Raw genomic sequence first — 26,082 nt, 5'->3', positions numbered from 1 at the left:
ATTTGATTTGACTCAGGGAATTTTTACCATATAGTCCTGTCAGCAAACATAGAAGTGATTAGAAGTTTAGTGGTTGTACAACCGGGACCTCTTTCATGAATATTGATTATTTCATGAATTTCATAAATATAATTTACCCCTTGCACTTTGCCCTGGGGAACCTTTACTTGTTTACTATCAGTATCAGTTAATTGAAAATGATTTGACAGATATGATTCCTCATTTCCTCAGCCATGGATCTCCTGATCTGCTGACCAGAGATTCGAACAGATCTTATTGAGCTTCGCGGGGCTTCATCGCCCCTCACCCCCAACCCATCTACCCATCCCACCCCACTCCCCACCCAGTGGTTTAAGGAGAACAGAGACCGTTGAATCCAGTCCCAAGGAAGCTGCAAACGGCACAACCCTTCTCCAGCTACTGCCGTGTCTCCCCCTGAGGTAAAGACTCGGCCCTTCCCCGGTATGCCAGCGCCACGCGAATGGGAAATTTAATCTTAGACCAACACATGATATAAACTGAGATGCATCAGTGTATCTGAGTCATAAAAATACAAGTGAATACAACTTCCTACAAATCAGAGGTACACAAACACAAGGTATATAAAGTAAATTCGGGCCATCTCATTTTGACCATTTGAAAAAAAAAATCAAACATCTAATTTCCAATAATTAACTGAATACATTTTTTTCCCCCTTCTCAGCCAGTTCCTGCCCAAGGAACCGCTATGTCTGACCGCGTGACCTTCAGCACGCCTAAGGCCAACCCACGTCCCGGGCAGGCGCCTCTCCTCCCCCCGGAGCCCATCGACATAATCCGCATCAAGGCCCGATCACGGCGAGTCCGGCTGAATGTGGGGGGCCTGGTCCACGAGGTCCTGTGGAGGACACTGGACCGGCTACCCAGGACCCGACTGGGCAGGCTCAGAGACTGCAACACCCACGAGTCCCTGCTGGAGATCTGCGATGACTACAGCCTCCCCGAAAACGAGTACTTCTTCGACCGCCACCCTGGCGCCTTCTCCTCCATCCTCAACTTCTACCGCACGGGGAAGCTCCACATGATGGAGGAGATGTGTGCGCTGTCCTTCGGCCAGGAGCTGGACTACTGGGGCATCGACGAGATCTACCTGGAGTCCTGCTGTCAGGCCCGCTACCACCAGAAGAAGGAGCAGATGAATGAGGAGTTGAGGAGGGAGGCCGAGACGCTCCGGGAGAAGGATGGCGAGGTGGAGGAACGTGGCTGCTGCCCCGACAAAAGGCAAAAGCTGTGGGACCTGCTGGAGAAGCCCAGCTCGTCGGTGGCTGCCAAGGTACGCACATTTGAAAATGGATACACAATTAGGTTGTCTGGCCATCTCCACCCATGGGCTGGAGCATGTCACAGTTTACAACAATAAGGTAACAACTATTGGACACAATTATTGTTACAGTTTAGTAGAGGAAGCATTTCTCCTTAATCTAATATGACCCACTCCATATCTAGTGCAGAAGTTCACCCATTAGCTGTGATACATCACCTCTATTCTATTATTGCTTTTGCAAAGATACTTCAGTAACACTCCACGGTGCTGCAGTGCAGCATGTGCACCGTGCTGCACTTAAGATGTGTCCACATATTGTTTGTAATCTGTCCGTGTTTCATTTTTAAAAGTCACTTGATCTTTGTGTTCCCTTGTGTTTGCTTGTTTGCTGTGAGTGTACTTCAAAGCGTTTTATTGTATACAGTAAATAAAAACGATGTATGGCAGCTAGCCGACATAGAGCCAGCTTCCAGGAACAGCACAAAGCAGCGTATCGAGTCCATTACGGAATGTGCTGTTGAGAAGCGTTTGAGAATCTTTTTTTTTCTGTAAATGGATTCAAAGCAGGATCGTAAACAACTACAGCACGTGTCTCAAGCCTCCGATGTCTTCGACCAATTAATGGAAAGGCCTATCGAATTAGCATTTGGCAAATGAAAGTGCTGCCAAGATGGCAGGAAAGATAGGGTCACTGAATGGGGTAATGTGGCTTGATAGAAAAAACCAAACTGATGTGACATGTTAAGAACTGTTATAACACCGAACTCATAGCACCTCATACGTCAGGTCAAATGGTGGTCTAGACACAAGCTGTTAAGAAAGAGGTGGAACCGGAGGACCCTTGACCCGTTGGCAAGGTCTTTCTTTTTCCATTTGATATGAGCACTAGGGACTGAGTAGTAAGGTACTTTGGCTTTGCACAGATACTAGAGTAAGTGTGCTTTGGGAGACAGTGATCTGGATTGTTTCATGGTGAGAGGTTGGGTTCTATTTGAGCCAATTGCAGGATTTTGTGTCAATTACAAGAATTCATTTTGTCTTGCCACATTTTTGGGAACTGTGGAAGGAGTTGTTACGGCACCACATTGCCATTGGCTTTGTTTTATGCTTATCTCCATCTAGATTCAAATCAAAAGTGTGTCAGACAATCGGACATCATCAGAGTGTCTAACCCAGTTTACTGTCATTTATATGTACTTCTTAACATATAAAGCCTTTGGGACTAGCAGTGACAAAGTTATACTTGTTTTTACAGAAAGTGGGCGATGCTCTGCTGTTCAGAGTGTTGCTAGTGGAGCGTAGAACAGGCACGTTGTCAATTTGAACCGACAAATTGTCCTTATTCCCATTGAAATGGTTGAGTGGGCATCACGCTGAGCTGTAGAACAAAGAAATCCAACCATTTGGTCGATATTACTGATTTCAGATTTCACCAGTTTTCTAGTCATTGGATGATGTTGCTAAGAATTGATAACAACCATCAATTGTCAACAAAATTGATGATGTTACATATCGAGGACTCCCCATTGCAAAATATCGAAGCATTTTCTTGCCAGCCACAAATTTAGTGCCAAGGAGTGTGACCCAGACAGTGCCCAAGTCAATCGACCTCTCTGAAAATGACTTTTGGGAAGTTAGGAATTGGAAGGTTGGGAACACCTTTCATGTGGCAGGGTGTCTATGAAATTCCTCTGAAAGCATGTTTAGACTGTGTTCATTCCATTAAAATATACACGGACAAAAAATGTAAACACACGTCGATCAGTAAGGCTCAAGGGTCAAGTAGCTCCGGCTCGCAGGGATGACAGTGTCACAGCAGATTCAGCTAATAGTGACGTTCTTTTCCAAATTACGTTCTCTGTGATTATTGCTAACAGGGAGGGAAAGGTTGCCGTGCACACATACGCAAAGAGCACAGGCAGAGTGCTCACACACCCACACCCACACCCACACACACACACACACACACACACACTCACACGCACGTGCACGCATGCACACACGCACGCGCGCACACACACACACACACACACACACACACACACACACACACACACACACACACACACACACACACACACACACACACACACTCAGAGGACTCCAGATGGGCTAACATTCACAACAGAGGCTATTTTAAGAAAAAAAAACATCAGCATTTAAAGTTCAAATAAGAGAGATTAGTTTCATTCAGTTTACATAATCTGTGTAATCTCCTTTTTTTTCCCTAGACTGGATTTTTTTTTCAGTGTTTTGTTCCCTTCGCAGTGTCACCGAGTTTCACACTCCACACGCACACACACACGCACGCACACGCACACGCACGCACAGACACGCACACACACACGCAATTCAGATAAGTCTGGTGAGGAGAGGGAATATTGTGATTATAGTGATTAGTAAGGTCTAAGTCACTTTAGTCATTTCACAGTATACTAAATACCTGCCATAATAAGAATTGCAGTGTCACATCAAGTAGATAAAAATGTCCAATCGATTTAATGGAGTGGCAAAAATATCATATATTGCAAAATTTCAGTAAAGAGAAATACCAAAAGGACTTGGATTATACGTTAAGTATTCTTGCGATACATAATCCACTTCTCTGTTTCGCATGGGTCACACAGATGATAAACCCCGGATCATGATAGTGGAGGCCCTGGGATTTGATGTGACAACACAAAAGTCACCAATATTCAGTCTAGAGGAAGGGAGAGAACAAGAGATAGACAGACAGAGAGAGAGGGAGAGGGAGAGAGGGGGGGGGGGGGGGGGAGAGGGAGAGAGAGTGAGAGAGAGAGTGATTGTGTATGTGTGTGTGGGGGGGGGGGGGGGTAGGGGCCGGGTGGGGGGTGGATGCAGTGGGCAATAGCAGTGTGACTTAATCTCCTTTGGGGCTTTTACCAGGGCGGTTTCTGCAAATAGACTAACTGTTGTCAGGGGTTTGAATCGTCTCAGTGCCGTCTGGCCTGGAAGGGATGAAGTCAGGCACGGAGAGATCAGGCCTCGCGAAGATGTGTGAAGACGCGGCTCGAAGGAGGCCTGCGACTCCGGGGTCACGCTACCACGCATCCCTGTTTTGCCCTGAATGAGTGAAGGCCTTTTGGACAAATCTGCGTTTGTGTTCTGATTTTTGGGTTACGGCAAAATTATCCCTTTGTAATTGTTATTAGTATTGCAATTAACCTTTGACAAGCACCCAATGAAATCACGATTAGAGTGAGTAAAAGGACAGTACATTGTCAAGGAGCACGCAGAGGGAAAGAGAACTCTCCCTTTCTTTGGAGGGATGGCATGCCAACAAGTCCGCCTCCCTTTATCCTCATTCTTCCATTTGCTAGTAATGCTATACCGAGAAGGTGATAGTGAAGAAAGATGCAGACAAACGCTGAAGGACAAACAGAGCTGGAGTAGAGGGATGGGGGGATGGTTGCAAGTGAAGCAAGATGGCCCCTTGCAGTTCAGAGGGAGAAGGAAGTGTTGAAATATATGGCTTCTTTAAAGATGGACTTTTATTTTGTTTGTTGAACAAAATTCAAGAGTGTGGCAAGAATTATCAGTCGATCAATTTGGCTGTTTGTCTGTCTGGATATTTGTATAAAAGCACTGAAGATGCACTGTGGACTTTTGTAGTAACCTAAAACCGACCGGTCAAAGAAACAGAACCTATGCTACATCAACAATTTGCAGAACATTGACGTAGAAAGCACTTTGTGACAGTAAGAACCTGATTTGTCAATTTTAGTCATAATATAAACAGAACCCACTATTTTACTGTAGAGTTCCACTGGCCAAAACAAATGCACAAATTAAATTTGACCATCCTTGTAAAGGGAATTAATGTACTCATTAAAATACTCATTCTTCCATGATTGCTGCTTAACTTTGTCTTATCGTGGTTTGTGACTTTTAAGCAAAGACTTGGTCCATGCTCTGACCTTTTAACCTCTTGGAGGTCTCATCAACCAGGTAACCATCGTCTTTGAAAGCACCATCTGATAGCGCTTTGCCACCAACATTATGTGCATTGTTTCTGTCGCAACTTTTCTTCCATTGGTGGATTAAAGAGCCACGGCAGCTGATGGAGAAGAGAGGGATTGAAGAGGAGGGAGGTTGTTTGAATCTGAAGGATATTCAAATCAAAGGATAAGTTCATTATTTTTCAACCCATGCCTTATTAAAATGTCAGTTCCCACCATATATAACTATTCATAGCAAAACCTTGCTTTACTATTAAGAAACTTACCACGCTGCAGCTTCTCACTGTGGTTAAAATGCAGTCTGACAAGCCAAACGTTTAAGACTTACAAATCATCTTAAATCTACATCTCGAAAATCGGAAACTCACATTGAGGACTATCCTTTAATTGTTGCTTTGTATTTCGAAAATGGACACACATACCATCCTTTCAGTATTGACAAATCTCTAAAACCATCATTCAGTACCAGCCAATCGCCTCAATAGTTTCTCTTTGTGTCTATTGGGCCACTGGTGGGCCACTAATTTTATATCCCAATGTCCGTTCATCCTCGAAAAATCCACAAGTTATCACCGACATGTGCATCAAATAGGTATTGTAATTCATAATTAATAAGCTGAAGTTTTAAATGATCCGTTTTGAACAAATGGAGTGATTTACGACATACAACTGAAATGGCCCAGCGTGAAGAAAAACTGCTGATTCAGCATGTGCGGTACACAAATTACAGCAAGAAAGTTGCAGTTCAAGTCTCCAGATTCATGTAAAAGAAGATTGCCCTATCTTCTCAGGATTTAATTTTTATTCTATATTTTCTAAAGGTAAATTAACAAATGTCAAGAATTAACAGTTAACTAATCGTTCTTTTTTTTCCCACCCTTGCAGCCAGTTGCACTTCCTATGACCTTCCCTTATCCATTTAATCCAAAGTGTCCTCCACTCACTTAAAACTGTAATCCGTAGCTGGCAGAGGTGCCCTGGCCATTTTACGTATTTAATTAAAGGGCCTTTTACATTTAAATGACAGAAGGTTGTTAAAACCTCCATGATAGCTGGGTGAAGCGTATCTTGGATTTTGGATCCTATCGTGTCACTAAACACCCCACCCCCCACTCTCCCCCAAAAAACCTCTGTCGTTATCAATTTTGAAACTCAACTTAAGGTGTAGCGGCGGTAATAAATGCCAGTCTTCCTTCCAATGCAAACTGCACGCTAAACCCTTCAAATAATGGTTCCCTCCACTTTCAGACAGGTTTATGGCAATATTGAGCACATTCATTTCGTTATTGCATTTCTCTCGCCCTGGAATAACTTGAGACGACTGCTAAATCATCCCGCAAGCATCCCGGGGTGAGTGTTGAGACAGCTTTACGTGCGATGGCTTTCACCATCTTACTCTGTGTGGAAGTTCACTGCAGTTTTCTTGCTGGTTGTGGTTCGACACAACCTAAAGGACCGCTTTGTGTGAAACTCAGTGTCATATACAGTTTAGGCAGATTACTGCACTCACACTTCTTCAGCGTGCGTGCGTGAAGAATAACAACAGTGTGATGATTTCACATTTCTATCTTTGATTATGGACTTGCATGGGTAGAGCAGGCTTATACCAAAACGTCCAAAACATGCTGTATTGTTTCTGCAAAAGTTTAAATTTAACCTCTTATGTAATGGTGGTTCGGCAAATCCCAGTTGCAGCATCAGTGCCACATCCTCTTATTTTGAGGCGTATCTTTATAAATGAAAGAAAACATACAAATGGCATAATGATTGTTGAATGAATTGTTACATTAGCATTTGAAATCCTGCCAGTTAACAGGGATTTTTATTTTTTATTTTTTTTTCTTTCTTTTTAGAACTAAATTGAATGTCGTACTGTGATCTGATCGATCACTTAATTTGCCTTCCACAGTTATTGCTTATTGCTATTGCTCTTTCTGATCGGCTCAAATAAGAGAACCTGGGTTCTTACATGCGTGTCGTGCCACAAAGAGCCATTTCACCCCTGCTGGGGTGTGCATTAGTTTTGGACGAGACAAGCGGGTAAGTCGTAGTATAGTGGTGCCTTTGAAACAGGGGTTGGGGAAATGTATAGAAATAGGGTCTGTTTATCAGTTTGTGACATTTGGAATCATTGCACAAGAATGGCCACTTCATATTTTGATAGTCTTGTAACTGTAGATGCTTAAACGCTTAAAAATCAACACTTTTATGGGTACATTTAAAATATTATAGGTCATATAAAGTATTTTTTTGTTTTGCACCAGTCAATTGGTTTTAACTCATTTTATTAGGACCCACTGGCCTTGTACCGCACTTCAACACAACAACACAACAAAGTCCCCTAGCTTTGTAAGAGACTAAAACACATTGAACTTTGATTGAGAACAGGCTGTAACGCTTTAATTTATTCTGTCAGGGTCAACGGTGTCAGAGCAAGTCCTGAAATTCTTCCCGACCTCTGGCTAATGCAACCTAGGTCTTTCGCTTCAGCCAGTCCCGGCTGCAAATTGGCCAGCGCATTGTTTTTAAAGCAGCTGTGATGCTGAAAACTGCCGCAAGACGGGTGTCATTCAGAAGAGCACATAGGAAAGAAGAAGACATTTAAACACATCTTTCCTTGTATTATCAACACAATGTTTTGTGTTTTTGTAAGACTGTATGGCATGTCAAAGTTCTTTTTCTTCCTGTTTTAAGAAAGCTGCACAGTAAAGTTTTCCCATGCCACTGGCAGATAATTGCACCTGATTCAAGCTGTTTTTCTTCTAAATTAAGTTTTATATGGCTTTTTCTTTTTAGCATCGATTTTTTTTTTTGCAGAGCAGCTCTGCTTCACCTGCTAATGTAAACTGATGCAACTTCATTTAAAATTTGAGGAGTTTTTATTTTCCCCACGAGGCTAAATCTACACTGCAAAAACAAATGTAAAAAAAAAAAATCAGTTTTGGTGAAAAAAGCCCAGAATGAGGCAGAAATGTATCTGAATGATTTCATATACAAATTTCCAGTCATATGCAAGTAAATCTGATCACAAAATAAAAAAATATATAAATATTTTCAAAGGATTTCTGCTTTTGCAGTGTTCCTGCCCTGTGTGTGTGTGTGTGTGTGTGTGTGTGTGTGTGTGTGTGTGTGTGTGTCTGTGTCTGTGTCTGTGTCTGTCTGTTACTTAAGTGTGGAGGACATCTTCACTGGCAGCCCATGCTGGTTAATGGAAAGCCAATGGCTGACAGAGATGAAACATAGCTGTAGTGAACTAACCACTGCCATACGCCTCTATATCTTTATAAAGTTATAAAACATTTCTTGTAGATTTGGAGTCGGACCCTCCGACATATCGATGTTCGATGCTATTTTGTTCTATTTTCCCCTACTATTACTAAAATGAAATGAGATGTGGCGTTGTATAGTATAGCCATACTTGTGCAATATCTTTTGGTCCAGCGATCTGAAGTCACTGAATTATTTTTTTCTTGATAAGATTTACTAACATAAAAAAAAAAAGAAAAAAACACATACACACAGTATTTTTGGAGGGGCTTTACCCCAAATAGCCACAACAGAGCTGTTTCCACTTGAAGGCTTTGGTAAGGGGGATGCAGTTGACTCGCCCTGATGGCTGATTACATACTATGTGTCGCTTTAATTAGAGACTAGGGTTCGGCTCTGTGTCTCACACTGACCAATCAGAGGTCTCGCTTGTGCCTAATCACTGTGATCACAGCTGTAGCTGTCTTTCTGTCCTTGTACTGCATCCCTCTCCCCTTTCCACTCTCTACAGTGCGTGTGTGTGTGTGTGTGTGTGTGTGTGTGTGTGTGTGTGTGTGTGTGTCACACACAAACTCACGCACACACTTTGAGAGTAATGAAGGCTCTTCTCCCCACTAAGCACTAATGATAATGAAAAAAAACGTCATTGGTCCTTTTTTAAACCGTAGATTCACCGGGATCTCTGCAAATTGTCTCATGAAAGCCCCCCCCACACGCACACTCACACTCACACACAGATCTACACCATTTTCATCAGTGGCAACCTGTTTAAATGAACACTGTGTCTTAAGAGGAGCATCCCGTGACTTTGCACCCGATGTTCTTGGACTTAGCATCCGTATGGAGTCTGCAAGGTCTTTCTAAACCCACATTTAAAGAAAAGTCATTAAAGCCTTATACCAGGAAGGAAAAAACAGCTTATGGGGAAAAAAGCAAAGGCATCTACAACATTTTTGATTTCTCCATATTTTAGTGACCTGCTTCATATTTTAGTCAGAAATATGTTTTTTTGAGAGTTTGGGGAAGCAAATGGAAGCTTCTGGTGCCCTATAGTATATGGCCTATCGAAATTATAATATCGAAATCAACTTCTGCTTTCAACAAAACGTCCATATCACTTTAAGATGGGACTCAATGACGAGGTCGTCCAGGCTGACATCACACAATATATAACAATGAAATGAATATTATCATGAATGAACAGGTATGTGGTCATCATAAAGAGTGATCAGAATATTTGTCTCGTGAAAGCAATACATCAATCACAGGAGGTTGGTATGAACATTTCATAAGAGCGTCCTCCTGCAATAAACCCATCGTTTGCAGTTTGCCGAAATGATGGGACGGTCAGGTACGGGCGGTGGAATGTAGGCGTGACACAAGCTGATGAATGATCATCTTTTTACACATCAAGCTGGACAGCTTGTATGGTTGAATAGAGTAGAGGGAATCGTGTTTATATGATCCAACGTTTTGTGAAGTCAGCGCAGAGTTGATGACCGCCTGGTTTTCTAGAAGTGGGTGGATGGCTAGATACGGCAGTGTCATGTCCGTTCAGTTAACCGAGAGAGAGAGCGACAACATGGAGGACAAGATGTCTTTACTCAACACAAGCAACTTGATAGATGTGGCTCCTGGTGTCCGTTTTGGACTCGGTGGAAAACGCAGACAATCCCAAAAAAGATCTGGTCTGGTTCTTCCAGAAATACCCCCAGGTATTGATCAAGACCGGCTCCGGTTTCCTGCTGAGTCGCATCAGCCTCCTCCTCCGTCGTGGGTCTATAACGAGCCTTCTCTTCTGCTCTTTCTTCTCCTTGGCTTTTCTTTCTCCCTTCTCTCTTCCTTTCTATGTTTCTTTCTCTCTTTCTTTTTCTTTCTTTCTTTCTCTCTTTCTCTCTTTCTTTCTTTCTTTCTCTTTCTTTCTTTCTTTTTCTTTCTCTCTTTCTTTCTCTCTTTCTCTCTTTCTTTCTTTCTTTCTCTCTTTCTTTCTTTCTTTCTTTATTTCTTTCTTTCTCTCTTCTCTCTTCTCTCTTCTTTCTTTCTTTCTTTCTCTCTTTCTTTCTTTCTTTCTTTCTCTCTTCTCTCTTCTTTCTTTCTTTCTTTCTTTTCACAATGTCAAAATGCACACCTTTCTCGGCTCTGTGTCGGCAGAGATGTATAGAACATTTTTGCTCAGAATAGCAAGAAGATCTTAAACTGGCACTTGATACGATGAAAATGGCGATGATAGTGATGATGGCAATAAAATGGGGATGGCAAGCGAGTTGTGCGTGACGAGGCGAGGTGGTCTGGGGGGATGGGAGAAGCAGTGGGGGAGGGCGGTACTAAGTCCTCCCGAGGAGGCGGTGGAGAGTAAGGTGAGTTAAGGCTGGATTATGCTTTTCCTTCTGCATGCAAGTGAACGTGCACAGAGGCTATTTGCTTTTATGCTTGTACTGATTTTGTGCGTAACATAATGTGTCCATTGGGAGGGAGTGTCACATTTAGTGAACCACAATGTCTAGAAAACACAGAAGAAAAAAAGAAAAAAAAGGGTTTTCAAACTTTATTTGAAATCCCAAATATATCAATGTGAAAATAAAAATCCACTTTCGATTTCTTCTATCTGCCACATTTTCTTTTCAGTTTCAAATTCGCCTCCCGACAGGAGGTGGGACAGTTCAACCATTCAGCTTGTTTGACCTGGGCGCACATAGCTCTGCAGAGACGTTTACGTGTACCTACGCAGAAGCATAAGCGAGGCTTTAGGAGTAGTGAGTGGATCCTCCATGGAGGATCTGTGATTCCTCAGTGCGACCTTGCCAAGGTTTGTAATTAAGCAACTATATTGGATTTCATTAGTGTTACCACTCAAGTATAATTGATTCTTCCTTTCTTAGAAATATAAATACATATTTCTAACGTTATACTTTTTTCAATGAGATGAGTTAAAAAATAACTTCACTAAAAAATCCCTATTCATAAATGATGAATAAGTCTGCAAAATATCAGCAACTGGTCAGTTGACCTGTAGGTCCAAATGACTGAGATTGGGACAAACAGTTCCACTTCATATCTATGAAGATAGTCTCTTACGAAACAAAGGAACAGTATTGAACCGGCATCTCATTTCTAAGCTTCCACACCTGTGATAATTTTACCAAATGCAGTCACTCATAGATAAGATTCTCTAGAGTTGCTGTCATTTATTAACAAATGAACATCAGCCAGGAAGCCTCAAAAACCGTATTTGGATGATAAATATGCTTTGAGAAACGTCTCCATATAAAGAAAAGTTAAAGGGAAAGTCTTAAAGACAAACACAGGCCCAAAGACTGACACTGACTGCAAGTAGAGCTCTGTCTCATGGAGATTAAAATCTTTTTCTCAGGCGACATGAGAGAAATGACAAACCCTACAATTCAGTCAGACAGAATCACAGTTCACACAGCACAGACACGCTATTGTCTCTAAGTTATTTCTAGATACATAATTATTCAGCTCAGGCCTATGGCATCCAAAGGGTTCTGGGGCCCAACGTTCTAGATGTTTTGTCATTGAGGGCTGTCAAAATAGCTATCTTGTTGTTGTTTTTTTGTTGCTCCTCTGATAATGGCTAATAGATTCCAGAGGAAAGAGGATTTATTTTCTCTTGTCCCCTGGCCCCTAGAACGCATGTACTGTAGCTGGCCCTGGCATAGTGCTAGCGTCGCATTTTCTTTTTCTTGGAACACAAGGCTGAAACCCAGAGGAGTGACTGGAGTTGGCACAAATAAGCTTTTCCACCAAGCTCTTGCTTAATGAGGGCTTTGGCAGAGTCCAGCGTGGACTCTTAAAATGTCTACTTCTTTGTCAGCATTAACAAGCCTTGCGGACACACACACACAGATGTGTGTGTGTGTGTGTGTGTGTGTGTGTGCGTGCGTGTGCGTGTGCGTGTGCGTGTGTGTGTGTGTGTGTGTGTGTGTGTGTGTGCATGGGTGTGTGTCTGTGTGTTTGTGTGAGTGTATTTCACATGTTTTTTTGTGTGTGTTGGTCTGCATGTCCAGGATGTTTGTAAGACACACAATGATGAATGACTGATGTAATAGCTAAAATATAGAAGTCGTAAAAGTTCATGCTCAATGTGGTGACTTCACACTTCATGGTATTATATACCTTACAATTACTTCTATTCTTATATTACTATTTATATAGTAGTATAAGAATAGTATGTCACTTTTTTTTTAAATCCACCAGAAAAATTATTATTCTTTCTTATTTCTTATTGTATATGTATAAAAAATTGGTTTTTATTCATTCATTCTCTTTTTAGGATGATCAAACTTGAAAATCACAAAGCTGCTGATGCAGGGTTCTTCAACAGAGGCCCCCTGGGCTTTGAGCAGACTGTGGCAGGGCCTTGAGGGTTATGTAGCAAATTTGGGATGCAAGGAGTTATTGGAGTTAGGCATCAAGTGGGGACGGGCTAGATTATAATTCAATATGGTTACCCCAGCTTGCATTCAGGGTTCATTCTTGATGGTGTATTATTGTGGTCTTAATTCTCTGAAAATTGTTACTTCAACTTTGGGCCAACTCAGTATACTGTAATCCATGTGCGCTGAAATTTAGTTTATTTAGAGACTTGCAGGTGTTTAATTCAAAATAACAGAATTTGCAGGCTCTGTACTTAAATGCTGTGTCTACATGGTATTTGTTTTAGCATTAACTTCCAATTATTATTTTGTCTAGTATGCAGTGTCTAAAGCAGCTTGTACATTCCTGGTAGCAGTTTAAATCTGGCCCAGGGGCACCAAGGTCACAGCATTTGGCAGCCATTAAGCCATTAAGACGTTGCATGGTGGACAGCATGTTACTGTACTTTCCGACACCTGCCTTCTCCTTCCACTCATCCTTTGTCTCTCATTTTCTTGTTCTCCCTATATTTTTCTTTCTTTCTATATTGTTTCAACCTTCCCCCCCTCATTTTCTTGAAGTTTTTCTTTTTCCGCTCTTTTCCCCCTACCATTTTATTCTCCACTTAAGCTTATTCCTTATAGGCAGGTGGCAGCTCTTCTTCCTCAAAGGTTCACAAGCTAGTGCAGTGACACATTGCCGGGTGTGTTTGGCTTGATAGGTCATGGAAAAGGTGACAGATACTGCCAGGCGACCCCTGACACTAACCGTAGTATGCCAGACAGGCAGTTCTTCATCCTGAAGTGGTGGAGGCAATCCCTTTGTCATGAGAGGATTGTATTTCTAGTTATAAATGTAAAGGGCTGTTGCTATTAAGTGTATATCTAAGACATATATTATGTGCAGTTTAACTGCTGCAAATATTTGAGAGAAAAATGTCTTATTAATAAACAGAGAATTAAAGGTGCTAGTTTAGGGTTAAAACATTACATTCACATTTGAATTCCCACTTTAAGTGATTTGTTGTATTGTCATGTTTTGGCATGAATATGAACACATTCATGCCTCATCGGATGAGGCATTTTTATTTGACATTTTGAATCACTGCGTGATTCTGGCCTGATTTTCCACTCGCGGCCAGAACAGAAAAGCCCCAGATCGGAGGAAAATCATAGCGCACTCCGCAGAGCGACGAGTGTGTGGCATAAATTTCTCACAACGGCCTCTGACTGCTCGCCGAGCGCTCGCCAATGGTTTAGTAGAGGCCGGCGAGATATCAAGCATGTTTAATATTTGGTTGTGTTGTGACCCACTGGGGAGTGACGCAGCGAGCTGAGGCCAATGAGAGCAGTCAAGGAGTGACAGGGGAGGGAGGAGCCAGGAAGGAGAGGCAGGAGAAAGTTGTGTAGTGTGAACAGGACAGCGATCTGACTACATTGACAGTGGTGCACTGTGACCATGTCATAAAGAGCCTTATAGCTGGGGTTAGCATGAGCATTTGGATTAGCCTTTTGCAGGCAAGTGTGACACAACAGTGGACCCTTAACAAAATCCACAAATTGATGTAGTGGTTCTGCTGTATATTACGTTGTCATTGATCATTGGTATTGGCTGCTAAAACTATTGACCCTAAAACACTTGTAATGCCTATACCCATCTAGTGCTTTTAACTCCTGAACAGCTTTAATTCTAGACAGGGTATATGAGGTGCTGCAAGATTTTGATACTTTGATACATGTAGATATCCAGATTCTTCAGCCAGATATTCATGCAGAAAACCGTCTGTTCCACCTCACCCAAAAGATTGAGCTGAGATCTGGAGACTTTGCGGCGGCAATTGGGGTAAACCGAAGTCACTGTCACATTGGTGGAACCAGCTTGAAATGACGTGTGCTTGGTAGCATAAAATCCATATGAAAAGGGTAGACTGTGTTCATTGTAGATACAAGGCCAAAGGCCTTGCAGCCACCCACGAGTCCCGCAACCATACAGACACCCCATGACTGCAAGAACACTTCGACCACAGAAGACCCCACCAACCAACAGAGAAGCCGAGAACTCGCAGAGCAACACCCACGACCCCGAGGTCCACAAAGAGAGCACAAAATGACCCTGCACCCCTGAAGTGCACACATACAACCCACCCCCATGCACATGCATAAGACACAGCCACAGGTGCAGAACCTGGACAGAGGGCGGCAGGCACAGAGCACAGGCCTGGAGCCAGGACCTGTGGCCGACAGACTGACGGCCGCCAGAACTGCCCGCCCAGCCACCCCATGCCCATCCCCGGCCCATGTAAAGGCGACGCCTGCCATACTACAACCAGCGAGCCAGCAGCTTCAAGGTTCAATGTGCTGTGCGTTTAGCGATGTCTTCCTGCAAATCACTGTAAGCAGCCCTTTTTTGAGCATTTGCAGCCGTACACACAACTTGAAGGAGTCTGGCCATGCTCCTCTGACCACAGTCATTAACATGGTGTTTTTAGCCACAGAAGTGCCACATATTAAATGATTTGTGTTCATCACAGCATTCTCCATAATCTCTGGAGACTGCACTGTGTGGAAATCCTAAAAGGGCATCTACGAGAAGCTGTAACCACCACGTCTAGTACCAAGAATCAGACCAGGCTCAAAGTCATGCGTAGATGATGCTTTCTTGTCCATGCTAATGTTTGATCAGTTAACAGATGAACCTCATCACTATCTCTGCATGCCTTATACTGTATATTGAGTTGAAGCCAAATGATTGGAAGTTAGGAGGAGCAGGCCCTTTGCCCTAACAAGCAGCTTTATTGAATAAAGTCGCCAATGTACACCATGTTATCTGTTGTAAGAGATAAATCATCTAATTTCCAAAATGGCATGTGCAAGATGATCGCAGCACATTTTGCTACAGAAACAAGATCAATATGCCAACTTGATAACATGTATATAATCATCATTATAGAATATTGACATATTGGTGATGTAAAGGTTAAAAACACACAATGAGGAACTTAACAGGATTTTCTCAGATCATCAATGTTTTGTTGTAGAAAGGATACACGCAAATACACATACAACCCCTACAAATTATTACGTTCTAAATTTTCATTGAATTTTCCTAGATTTTCTTGCCCTCAAACTATTCAAAATATATTACCATAACATAGCATTTATTGAAGTTAGGCACAGCGCTTTTTCAAAATTTTAACTCCGACTGGAGACTGAATTTTGCCATTGTTTGGTTTTGGTACAAAATGCATCCAAATAAGTATAAAACCCACTGACTGATATCACACCACAAAGCATGATGGGCTCCATGGAAGGCTTGTTAAGTCTTGAATTGCATGCAGACAGGTAATTATTGTGGCTTACAGGCCGCTAAGCTGCTGTTTTACAGTGCTTAAGGTTATGGCTGGGGTCATTACAGTTAAACGGGATAGCCCTCCTCATCTGCTAAGCATGACTCTGTATAACTGTTCATCACAACATGGTTTTAAAGTGTGCATGGTTAATTTAAAGAGAAAATATTGAGGATAAAACATTTTGTTTTTTTCAATGACGCCACACAATTTTACTACACTGCAGCCATCTACTACGGAAATTGAGTTTGTCTGATGAAGGCAAGGATTTATTTTAATTGTGGGTGATCCTCTGCCAGGGCTGCGGTCTGCAGGTAAAGTTTAATCAGTTCCACAAGCGCTTTGCCAAATAACTAAAAAACATTAATGATAGTGAGAGACTCTTTTTTTCAACTTATCTTTATTTTAAGCTTGATGTCGTTCTTTATTTTAACTACACGGAAGGGAATTGAAATTTGAACTCATCCTTGCGCTGCCCATAGAAAAATTGGCCAACCAAGGTTTTTCGTGCCATTAGTCATTTTATTTTATGTGTGTTTATGTTAATGGCATGCGCCATGCACTCTGGACTGCACTTAGCTCTTGGCTCCTTTCGTTGAAGGAGTCTCTCTCTCTCGCTCTCTCTCTCTCTCTCTCTCTCTCTCTCTCTCTCTCTCTGCTCTCTCTCAGTTCAGTGTGGTGACTGAGGGCAAATGCTTGTTGACTAATCTTGTGTTTCCTGGCTGAAGACCCACCCACTATGACCTCACGAGGTGACTTAAAGGTGCCTTTCAACTCACAAGCCACCTCAACGCTAAATACCTTTCAGTTTACCATGCATAAAGTCCCACATACGACATCTATCTTGAATTAGTGCTGGTTCTTAATCCTTGCGTCAGTCCTCTCGCTAATATTTTGGTATTCATGGTACTTTTCATAGTACTTTTTTTTCAATTAACTGACTGGCCTAGAATTGTGTGTATAAAGTTATGTGAAAAATGCGTCTTCATCAATTTTACTGAGAAAGCATAACTAACTTTGCAGATTTGCTTCCTTTAACTACCTTTTAAATTGAACAGCAGCAAGACACCTTTTCTTATTTTCCGTCTTGTTTGAGGAAAAACAACTTGCGCTGTATGTCACTCTATTACTCTGAATTTGTGCTGCAATCGATGCTGTTGAAAATGCTCATCATTCTTGAAGGCAGTGGTACACTTAACCACCGCTCAACAAGAAGGCACAGCAACGATTACGGTGAATAAATGCCAAATAGTTCTTAGAGCCTTTCCATGGTCGAGATTTTGTATGGTTTTCTCCAACAAGTTACAGCAACAAAACCCTTGCCGTCAGAACTAACCCACACTTCCTGGTCATTCCCATGTACAAATGCAAATTCAACACGTGGCCATTAAAATTCATTTTGTTGTTACAAAAACAATTCTCCCTTTACAAAATAAATCTTGAAGAGAAGCCCTCAGTTCTGCAGTACAGCGGGAGCTGTAAGTTTGAACCTGCTGTGGACGGTGAAAAGCCTGTGCACCTTATGAGCCTTTTTCCCCAGTGCCACTTGGTAGGACGTTTAAGGATAATTGTAATAGGATTGTGTTGCTATCTATAGGAAGGATAGAGAGAGGTTAGAAATGGTTACTCATTCGTTCCTCTGCCCAGCAGGAAGAATCAAGCAATAATCGGATACTTTCAGCACACCCACGTGGAAAACTTTACGTTAAATGGGTAAAAAAGGGCTTAAGGGTTAAAGGGTGTAGTGCAGTGCTGCTGCCAGTCAGCTGATAAAGGAACAGGACATAACTTTGTGTTTCAATATGATGATATCTATCTATCTATCTATCTATCTATCTATCTATCTATCTATCTATCTATCTATCTATCTATCTATCTATCTATCTATCTATCTATCTATCTATCTATCTATCTATCTATCTATCTATCTATCTATCTATCTATCTATCTATCGATCGATCGATCGATCGATCGATCTATCTATCTATCTATCTATCTCTGTCTGTCGCTCTATTTATACATATAACCCAGCTCTGAAATGACTGTGCTGTGCAATGTAATTAATCCTCTCAGGTTATTGGGTATCAGTCTACAGCCACATTTTTGCTTTGGCTATGAATTGAATAGAACCTGGTGCTTTCTTGCTGTCTCTCTGTCTTGTGTGGCTCAAATTCTGTTCCTGCTACTCCACATGTCCGCCATCCCAATGGGATACGTCTATTTAAAGGTCAGCAAAATTAACTGTGACTGTCTACAGCCACATGGATTAAAGAATGTCCCTTACGCGTCACAGTGCGTGGATTTGTGTGGCTAATGACCTACATGCATGTTATACCCAACTTCCATTCTACTTCTAACTTCATACTATACTGTTTTCTGTAAGATACATATAAAAAAATGGAATATTAACTAGTAATCACTAATATTAAAAGATGATGTTCAATATACATGTGTGCTTAGTGGATTCTGAAAATAGTTGTGAATATGCAGTCCTACCCAGTAACCCTGCCCATTATAGAAAAAAAAGAAGAAGCTAAATAATTGACTTATTTATAACAATTATTTTTTAATCTATCTGGGCTAGATATACATAGTTGATACAGATACTACGGATGCATCATACTGCAACTGCAACCTCCAACTTCCCTCCGCATTCTTGTTTCGTGTTTTATATTTGAAACTCAGTTTTAACAAATTACTAAAAATAATTTACATGGTCCTAAAAATCAGTGATCTCACCATTATTTCACTATCAGCATTTGTATTAGTTCTCTAAAGTGGCAAGTACCCAAGAATGATAACTCTTATACCAATTTTTATACTCTGGAAGGAAATGCCTAATAGATACAGTATGGGTTTCATTATTTAGCACTCAAAAAAATTATACATTTTGAAAGTGAAATTGAGTTAATGATAACAATACTAACAACTTCATCCATTCTTCCTCTCTCTCTCTCTCTCTCTCTCTCTCTCTCTCTCTCTCTCTCTCTCTCTCTCTCTCTCTCCAGGTCCTGGCCATGATCTCAATTCTCTTCATAATCATGTCCACCATCTCCCTATCACTCAACACGCTGCCGGAGTTGCAGGTAATGGACGAGTTTGGCCAATTCAATGACAACCCCAGCCTGGCTCACGTAGAAGCTGTGTGCATCGCCTGGTTCACCATGGAATATCTTCTGCGCCTGCTGTCGGCGCCCAACAAATGGAACTTCATCAAGGCGCCTCTGAATGTCATCGACCTGCTGGCTATCCTACCTTACTACGTCACCCTCTTCCTGACAGAGTCCAACAAGAGCGTGCTGCAATTCCAAAATGTGCGGCGCGTAGTGCAGATCTTCCGTATTATGCGCATCTTGAGGATCCTGAAGCTGGCACGCCACTCCACGGGCCTGCAGTCCCTGGGCTTCACCCTGAGGAGGAGCTACAATGAGCTTGGCTTGCTGATCCTCTTCCTGGCCATGGGCATCATGATCTTCTCTAGCCTGGTGTTCTTCGCCGAGAAGGATGAGGACGCAACCAAGTTCACTAGCATCCCAGCCTCCTTCTGGTGGGCGACCATTACTATGACCACTGTCGGCTACGGCGACATCTACCCGCAGACCCTGCTGGGGAAAATAGTGGGCGGACTCTGCTGCATCGCCGGCGTGTTGGTCATCGCTCTCCCCATCCCCATCATTGTCAACAACTTCTCTGAGTTCTACCGCGAGCAGAAGAGGCAGGAGAAGGCCATAAAAAGGAGAGAAGCTCTGGAGAGAGCCAAGAGGAACGGAAGCATTGTTTCCATGAACCTCAAAGATGCCTTCGCGCGCAGCATGGAGCTGACAGACGTTCTGGTGGAAAAGGGGGAGGAGAACAAGTGTCCTGTGGACAACCACCTGTCACCCAGCCGCTGGAGCTATCACAAACACTACTCGAACTTGGAGGGGATCAGTCCGACCCGCCAGCTCCCGCTCAGTAGGTACAGGGAGGTCATCCAACTGGGCTCCCCTGACCGAATCAAGGCCTCACCCAACAAAGCTAGTCCCCAGCACCTCAACGCCCAACGACTGGAAGACGCCTACAATAAGATGACAACAAACCCAGAACGGCAAGGAAAAAGGGTTGAGGATGAGCAGATGGAGATGAAGGTGGTGGCCTCCGCTTCAGGCCGACACCTCCTGGTCAAAGAGCAGACTATTGCCGAGATGAGCCCTGTTGACAGCATCTCCAGCGGAGTTGACTTTGATGGGGAAGCAGGCGAGAGAGGCTCCCTGCTCCCAAACGTGGGTGCCGGTCAAACCGCAACCAGACAACACCAACGCATTCCCCCTCCACTGGATCTCAGCCAGATAAGCTCACTGGAGGCGAGTCGGGGTCCGGAGGGCACACAGCCCACATCCATCATCAAAGAGGGGCTCTATGAGTTTGTCTCCGGCCAGCCAAAGGAAGGTGGAAACAGAGACACTGGCGCCTCCATGCACTCTGTGGAGAGCTTTGGGATGGCATATGAGGGCATCCGGAGCTCACTGCGAGGCAACAGCACTCCCCAGAGGATGAATGCTGCCAAAGGCAACTTTGTTGGGTCCCAGGAGGACTTGCTTTTAGCTGGGGCATCACCCGTGATTGCCCCGATCTCGGCCGGGATGGCCCAGCCGCTGGGGGTTGACACCCTCTCCAGGTCCCCCAAGCCTCAGCTCAGCGCTATCTCACTGGAGGCGAAGTCCCCAATGCTGGGGCTCCTGGGGCAGTCTCCTGTGCTCTCCCAGCAATCTAGCGCTGAGAGCTGCTTCCACGGGGGAGGGGAAGGTGCAGCAGCTCAGGGCTTAGAAGGTGAAGGACAGCTTACAGGTTTAAGCCGCCGGGGGAGGAATCACATGGAGAGGTCGAGTGTCGGTTCAGGAGCCAGTGCAAGCCCACTGTCCCCAAAACCCAGCCCGCTCAACTGCACTCAGGAGTCAGTGGGGTCAGAGGCGGGGGGTGGCAGGGGAGGAGGGGAGGTGGTGAATGAGGAGAAGGTGGAGAACCACATCGTTCTGGACCGCAGTGTAACACCGCCCTGCGAGACCAGCATGTGACCTAGGGAGTCGGAGGATGTGTGAAAGGGGGGTTTCAGTGGTCAGTGCCATAATGGCAGGGGGGAGGGGAGGGGAGTTGGGGTTCAAGAGTGAAGGAAGACAGAACTACATGTCGATAAAAGCTGAAACTACTTGAAAAACAGTGGCCGTCTATAAGCACTGTCTCATACGGGCGTCACTGTTTTATTTCACTGGAAAAGCAGGCTCATGTGCATACAGAAACTTTGCCTGGCGGTTGGGGGGGGGGGGGGGGGGGGGGGTGGTGAGCTGACCTGTGAGCCTATATGATGCTCACTATGACTGAGAACCTTAATGACTAAACTGAACATTTTATTTTTGTGACCAACTCTTTTTATATAGCGTTGCAGCCAGATAACAGTAAATTCTTGTTGCACTTCCTGTTTCTTTTTTTCCTGCACTGCTATGGACTATTGACACCAAGAGAGAAAAGGGGGGGGCGGGGGGGGGGGTGTAATCATTTTAATAATAACCATTTTTGGGTATTAATGTATTTATTTTTTGTGAAAGTCTTAACAATTTGTGAATAACTATTCTGCAAGACTTGAAAATGTTGACTGAGCATCGTTGGGTGCACCACTTTGTTTTTCCTCAGCCAGAGGGGGTCATTTGATCCGTCTGGATGGTACATGTGAAGGTGTATGCCAGGAGTGTATGAAGAAGAACCCAGATGCTGAGGTGTTCGGGGGCCCGTGAAAATCATGCAACCGATACAGGAGACGCGGTCATGACATATAGCAAATTCCTCTCTTACCACGTCAGGGTATGAAAATATTATCCCGTCGACACAGAAAAGGACTCCTCCTGCCACGACGGGACTTGCTTTGTATCTTCGCCGTTCATGTAACTGGGCTCAACATTTCTTTTTTTTTTCTGTGTCGGCTAGGACGTGGCCAGGTTCAAAACGAAAAGCGAAACGGAAATAAAATGTATAACACTGTGGTATTTAGCGCTGGGGAAGCGAAAACTAATACATTTAGGGACACCTGAGAACCATATTTTATTTTTATTTTTCTCCTAAAGAAGCTTGACTTCCCGGCCGCTGGCCACAGTTTGGATTTGCTGGTTGATATCTGGCGCCCGAGTCATCGAACGCCGGTTCCACATGCTTGTATGCCGTTGACGTAATTATTACTGCCTTTTGCTAAGAGAATTGTAATACGCTGACACTGCAATTTAGAGCATAAGCATGTGTGATATCTGCAGAGAGAGAGAGAGAGATTTGCGTGTGCGTTTGTGGTGTTTCTGAAAGCTAGTGCAGACATGTTAATGTAGAGCGTTGACCTCCCTCTGCGGGTGATGTTCTGGCACTTTAACGAAAAAGACTTGACGCCTTTTGGTAGTGCTCTACTTACATTACTAATGCGCTAATGGTTTTCTTTTTTTTTTTTCGATGTGTGTGTTTATTATGTCACCTGGATGACATATACGTATACGCACACGCAACACACACACAAGAGTGCTCTTGATCACGCGTTTGGCGACGGATCATCCACCGCACGCGTGTGAAATTGCATCTGTCGCAATGGGATGTGTATAGAATTACAGCTGCTTCTACTTACAGCTAAGTCTACTTCCTATCGCAATCTCCTCGGATGTATTATTGTTACAATATCATTAATCAATTATGTTTTTATCTAAGAGGAATCTGGAGCTGGATATTGATAATTTCTTAGTATATTTATAAATTGTGTGCCTTTTCATAAATAGATCATTTATGAGAAGGTGATTAAAAGAACCCAACTGTACAGTCCCCGACTGCGTCCTGTAGATTTTTAATAATGTATTTGTTAAGTTTTAACTTTATTTATTTTTTTATTTTTATTTTTATTTTTATTTTTATTTTTATTTTTATTTTTATTTTTATTTTTATTTTTATTTTTATTTTTATTTTTATTTTTTTTTTGCTGTTTGAATGGAAAGAAAAAGTGTGGATATGCAAGCGTTGAGCTCTCAGGTTTTTGTACAACTTCAAAAAAAAACAAAAAAAACCATCCTGTCTCTCCTGGCTTTCTCCAACGTTGAGTTTAATGTCACTGATTTATGTTTCGCATTGTGTTACCTAACCGCCGAACCACTACCTGATCTTATTCATCGGGTGAATGCCTATCTTATTTTTCCAAGACCAGGATCTTCCGGCGCCCTGGTTGAGAACATTCTGAAAAAAAGATTTAAAGCTGTGCTCCAACGCAACTGATGGGATATTCACCTTTATAAACATGGTGGCAGTGGGTCCCTAATAATAATAATAATAATAATAATAATAATAATTATAATTATAATAACAATTATTATTATCATTATTATTATTGTTATTATTATTATTATTATTATTATTATTATTATTATTTTAATTATAATTATAATAATAATTAACTGTAATTCGGTTTCTTATTCATCTAAAAACTAAAACATGTGAACATGGCTTTGCTTTGCTCAGCGCGGATATGACAACAAACCTAAAAATCACAGCTGTATCAACACCTGCATCTTGACAGGAACAGTATCACAAATCAGCACAGATCTCTTAGCTGTGGTTTGGTCTGATGGAGAGGTTCACCATTCTTCCACCCAGGCCTTGTTAAAATTTTAGCTTCCATCATTAAAACTGTCCATAGCACAACCTCGCTGAGCGCTTCACTGCTGATAAACATACCACTCTGCTGGAGCTTTTTACTGTGCTTAAATGCAATTCAATGAGGCAAATGTTTAAGACTTAATAAAAATTTACGCCTTGAAATAAATCTCCTTTTAAAAACAAGAAGCTCACAATATTGTCAGTCTTCATATGTTATACCACAGAAAAATAAAAGGGTTGCAAAGCGTGCATTTTCTCAGGTCTTGCAGGGTTTTATTGACTCTTTTGCACTTCTGCAAATCGACTAAACTATGAGACTAGAAACAGGAAGTTTTGTCGCTTTGTATTGGCAACTAGTATGGTCAACACGCTTGTGATGTGGCAATTGCAAAAACTAGCTCTAGATAAAATGTGGTATTACTCTTATCACAAATAAAATACAAAATATGTGTGTGACTATAATGTGAATTTCATGTTTTTGGAAAAGGAGTTTCAATGTTTTTGTAAGGATTCAACGTTTGACATTTGCCCCATTGGATTGCATTTAATCACAGTCAGAAGCTGCAGCAGAGCGGTACGTTTCTCAATAGTCAAGCATTCAGAGATGTTGTGCTATGAACAGTTATAAATCATTGGAACCAACATTGTAATCGGGCCCCCCGGAACCAACCAACTTAAATAAAAGGCACATGAAACAAACATTCACCACTCTCCTTAAGACCCCAACCTTGCATCCACAGAGCGATCTGTCCAACATCACACAACGCCCGTTTGTTATTGTTTTGTTTTTTTTGTTGTAATTTTATTTTGTACAGTTAGTCAGTTCAGTATTCAGATTGTCAAACTAACCATGCAAACTCAGAATATATATACTATATATACATATATCAGATAATATTCTCCATGTATTCTGCCCGCTTTATCTTCTCTTTTCCTTTTGACGCACCATTCCTCAGTCAACTTGTCCTCATTTACGTTGGTTGTTTTAAAATTGTATGACCGCTAGTGGACTTCTTTTATTGTTTAAGTCACCATAAGAGTCAGTTACCATTATGCAAGACAAATAAATGTGTTCATGTGATCGTCTCTGTCTTGGTGCAGTTCTGTATGCAAAAATGTATCATTTATTGCAGCCTTTCCCAAAATATATATAATATAATATAAAGTCTTAAGAGTCTAGTCAAAGTGCTAAATTTGAATTAATTTGGCTTTAATTTCAGCCTAAACGTTTGGTCTGATTTTATTTATCCATATATTTATTTTTGTCAAAATGAGTTAAGTTCTACTGTATCAGTCAGCATTTCTGACCTTCTAAAAGCCTAAATCTAATACTTACCTGTTCTAGATTAACCCAACTCACTTTATACTTATCTTCATACTTAAGTGTAGAGAAAAATCCAAGAAAATCCTGTTACTTACCTGTATGAAGTGGAAAAACAGGTAAAGGGTAGATTTATCCGCTTACCTTGCTATCTGACCTAAAGGAAACTGTTATACGGTAATTACAGTCCATAGAATCCTCTAGTTCATAACCTTCACTATTTCTACCTAATACCTCACCTCTGCCCTGTACCAAATACAGTATATAGCAGTTACATGCATTAGGACTTAATTTCAACACAAACATTTTGTTTGCTTTTATTTATACACATATTACTTTGTCTTAAAAGTTCTTTAAAGGTATTACATTTACTAACTCCGTAAGGCAAGAATATTTACAGCGTTAATAATTATTTAGTCAATTATTATATTCATGCTGCTGTACACAGCTTCAAAATTTTTGAATAAAGCGTTATTTTATTGTTATTATTATTATTTTAATTGTATTCCTCTTGAGTGGTATTGTGCCATTGGTAAGTACAGGCATCTGTCCACCAGATGGAGACCTCAGTTAAAAATCCACAACACTGGCAACGTGTCCAAGTTGCAGCTGGGTGGTATGGAGAGTGTTTTCTAATCCTGATCTCAACCCTTGGGAATTTATCACAATATCAATATTAACTGTACTTCTAAATTCTTAATCTCATCTTTAAGAATCCAGCTATATTTTGAATTTGGGCTCATTTTCTACCACCCGATTGCAGATTACTCAGGAATACAATGATGCAACATTTCCATGAGCACTAAGAGCAATCATAGACCAATAAACAGACAACGAT

The 26,082-nt window shown here is 42.0% G+C and overlaps 1 protein-coding gene across 1 annotated transcript; it reads left to right on the top strand.

Moving 5' to 3' along the window:
- Positions 1 to 727: 727 nt before the first annotated feature.
- Positions 728 to 21,327, top strand: LOC307238294 (potassium voltage-gated channel subfamily B member 2-like; the record flags this gene model as incomplete). The annotated part of the gene is made up of 2 exons (XM_080011227.1): positions 728 to 1,312; positions 19,282 to 21,327. The coding sequence occupies 2 exons, from the start codon at positions 728 to 730 to the stop codon at positions 21,325 to 21,327; spliced, it is 2,631 nt and encodes an 876-aa protein (XP_079867353.1).
- Positions 21,328 to 26,082: the final 4,755 nt, after the last annotated feature.

This window comes from Zeus faber, assembly GCF_960531495.2.
Source record: "Zeus faber genome assembly, chromosome: 12".
NCBI classification, from domain to species: domain Eukaryota; kingdom Metazoa; phylum Chordata; class Actinopteri; order Zeiformes; family Zeidae; genus Zeus; species Zeus faber.
Note: the sequence above shows the minus strand (reverse complement) of the source record. Positions and strands in the feature narration are given on the sequence as shown.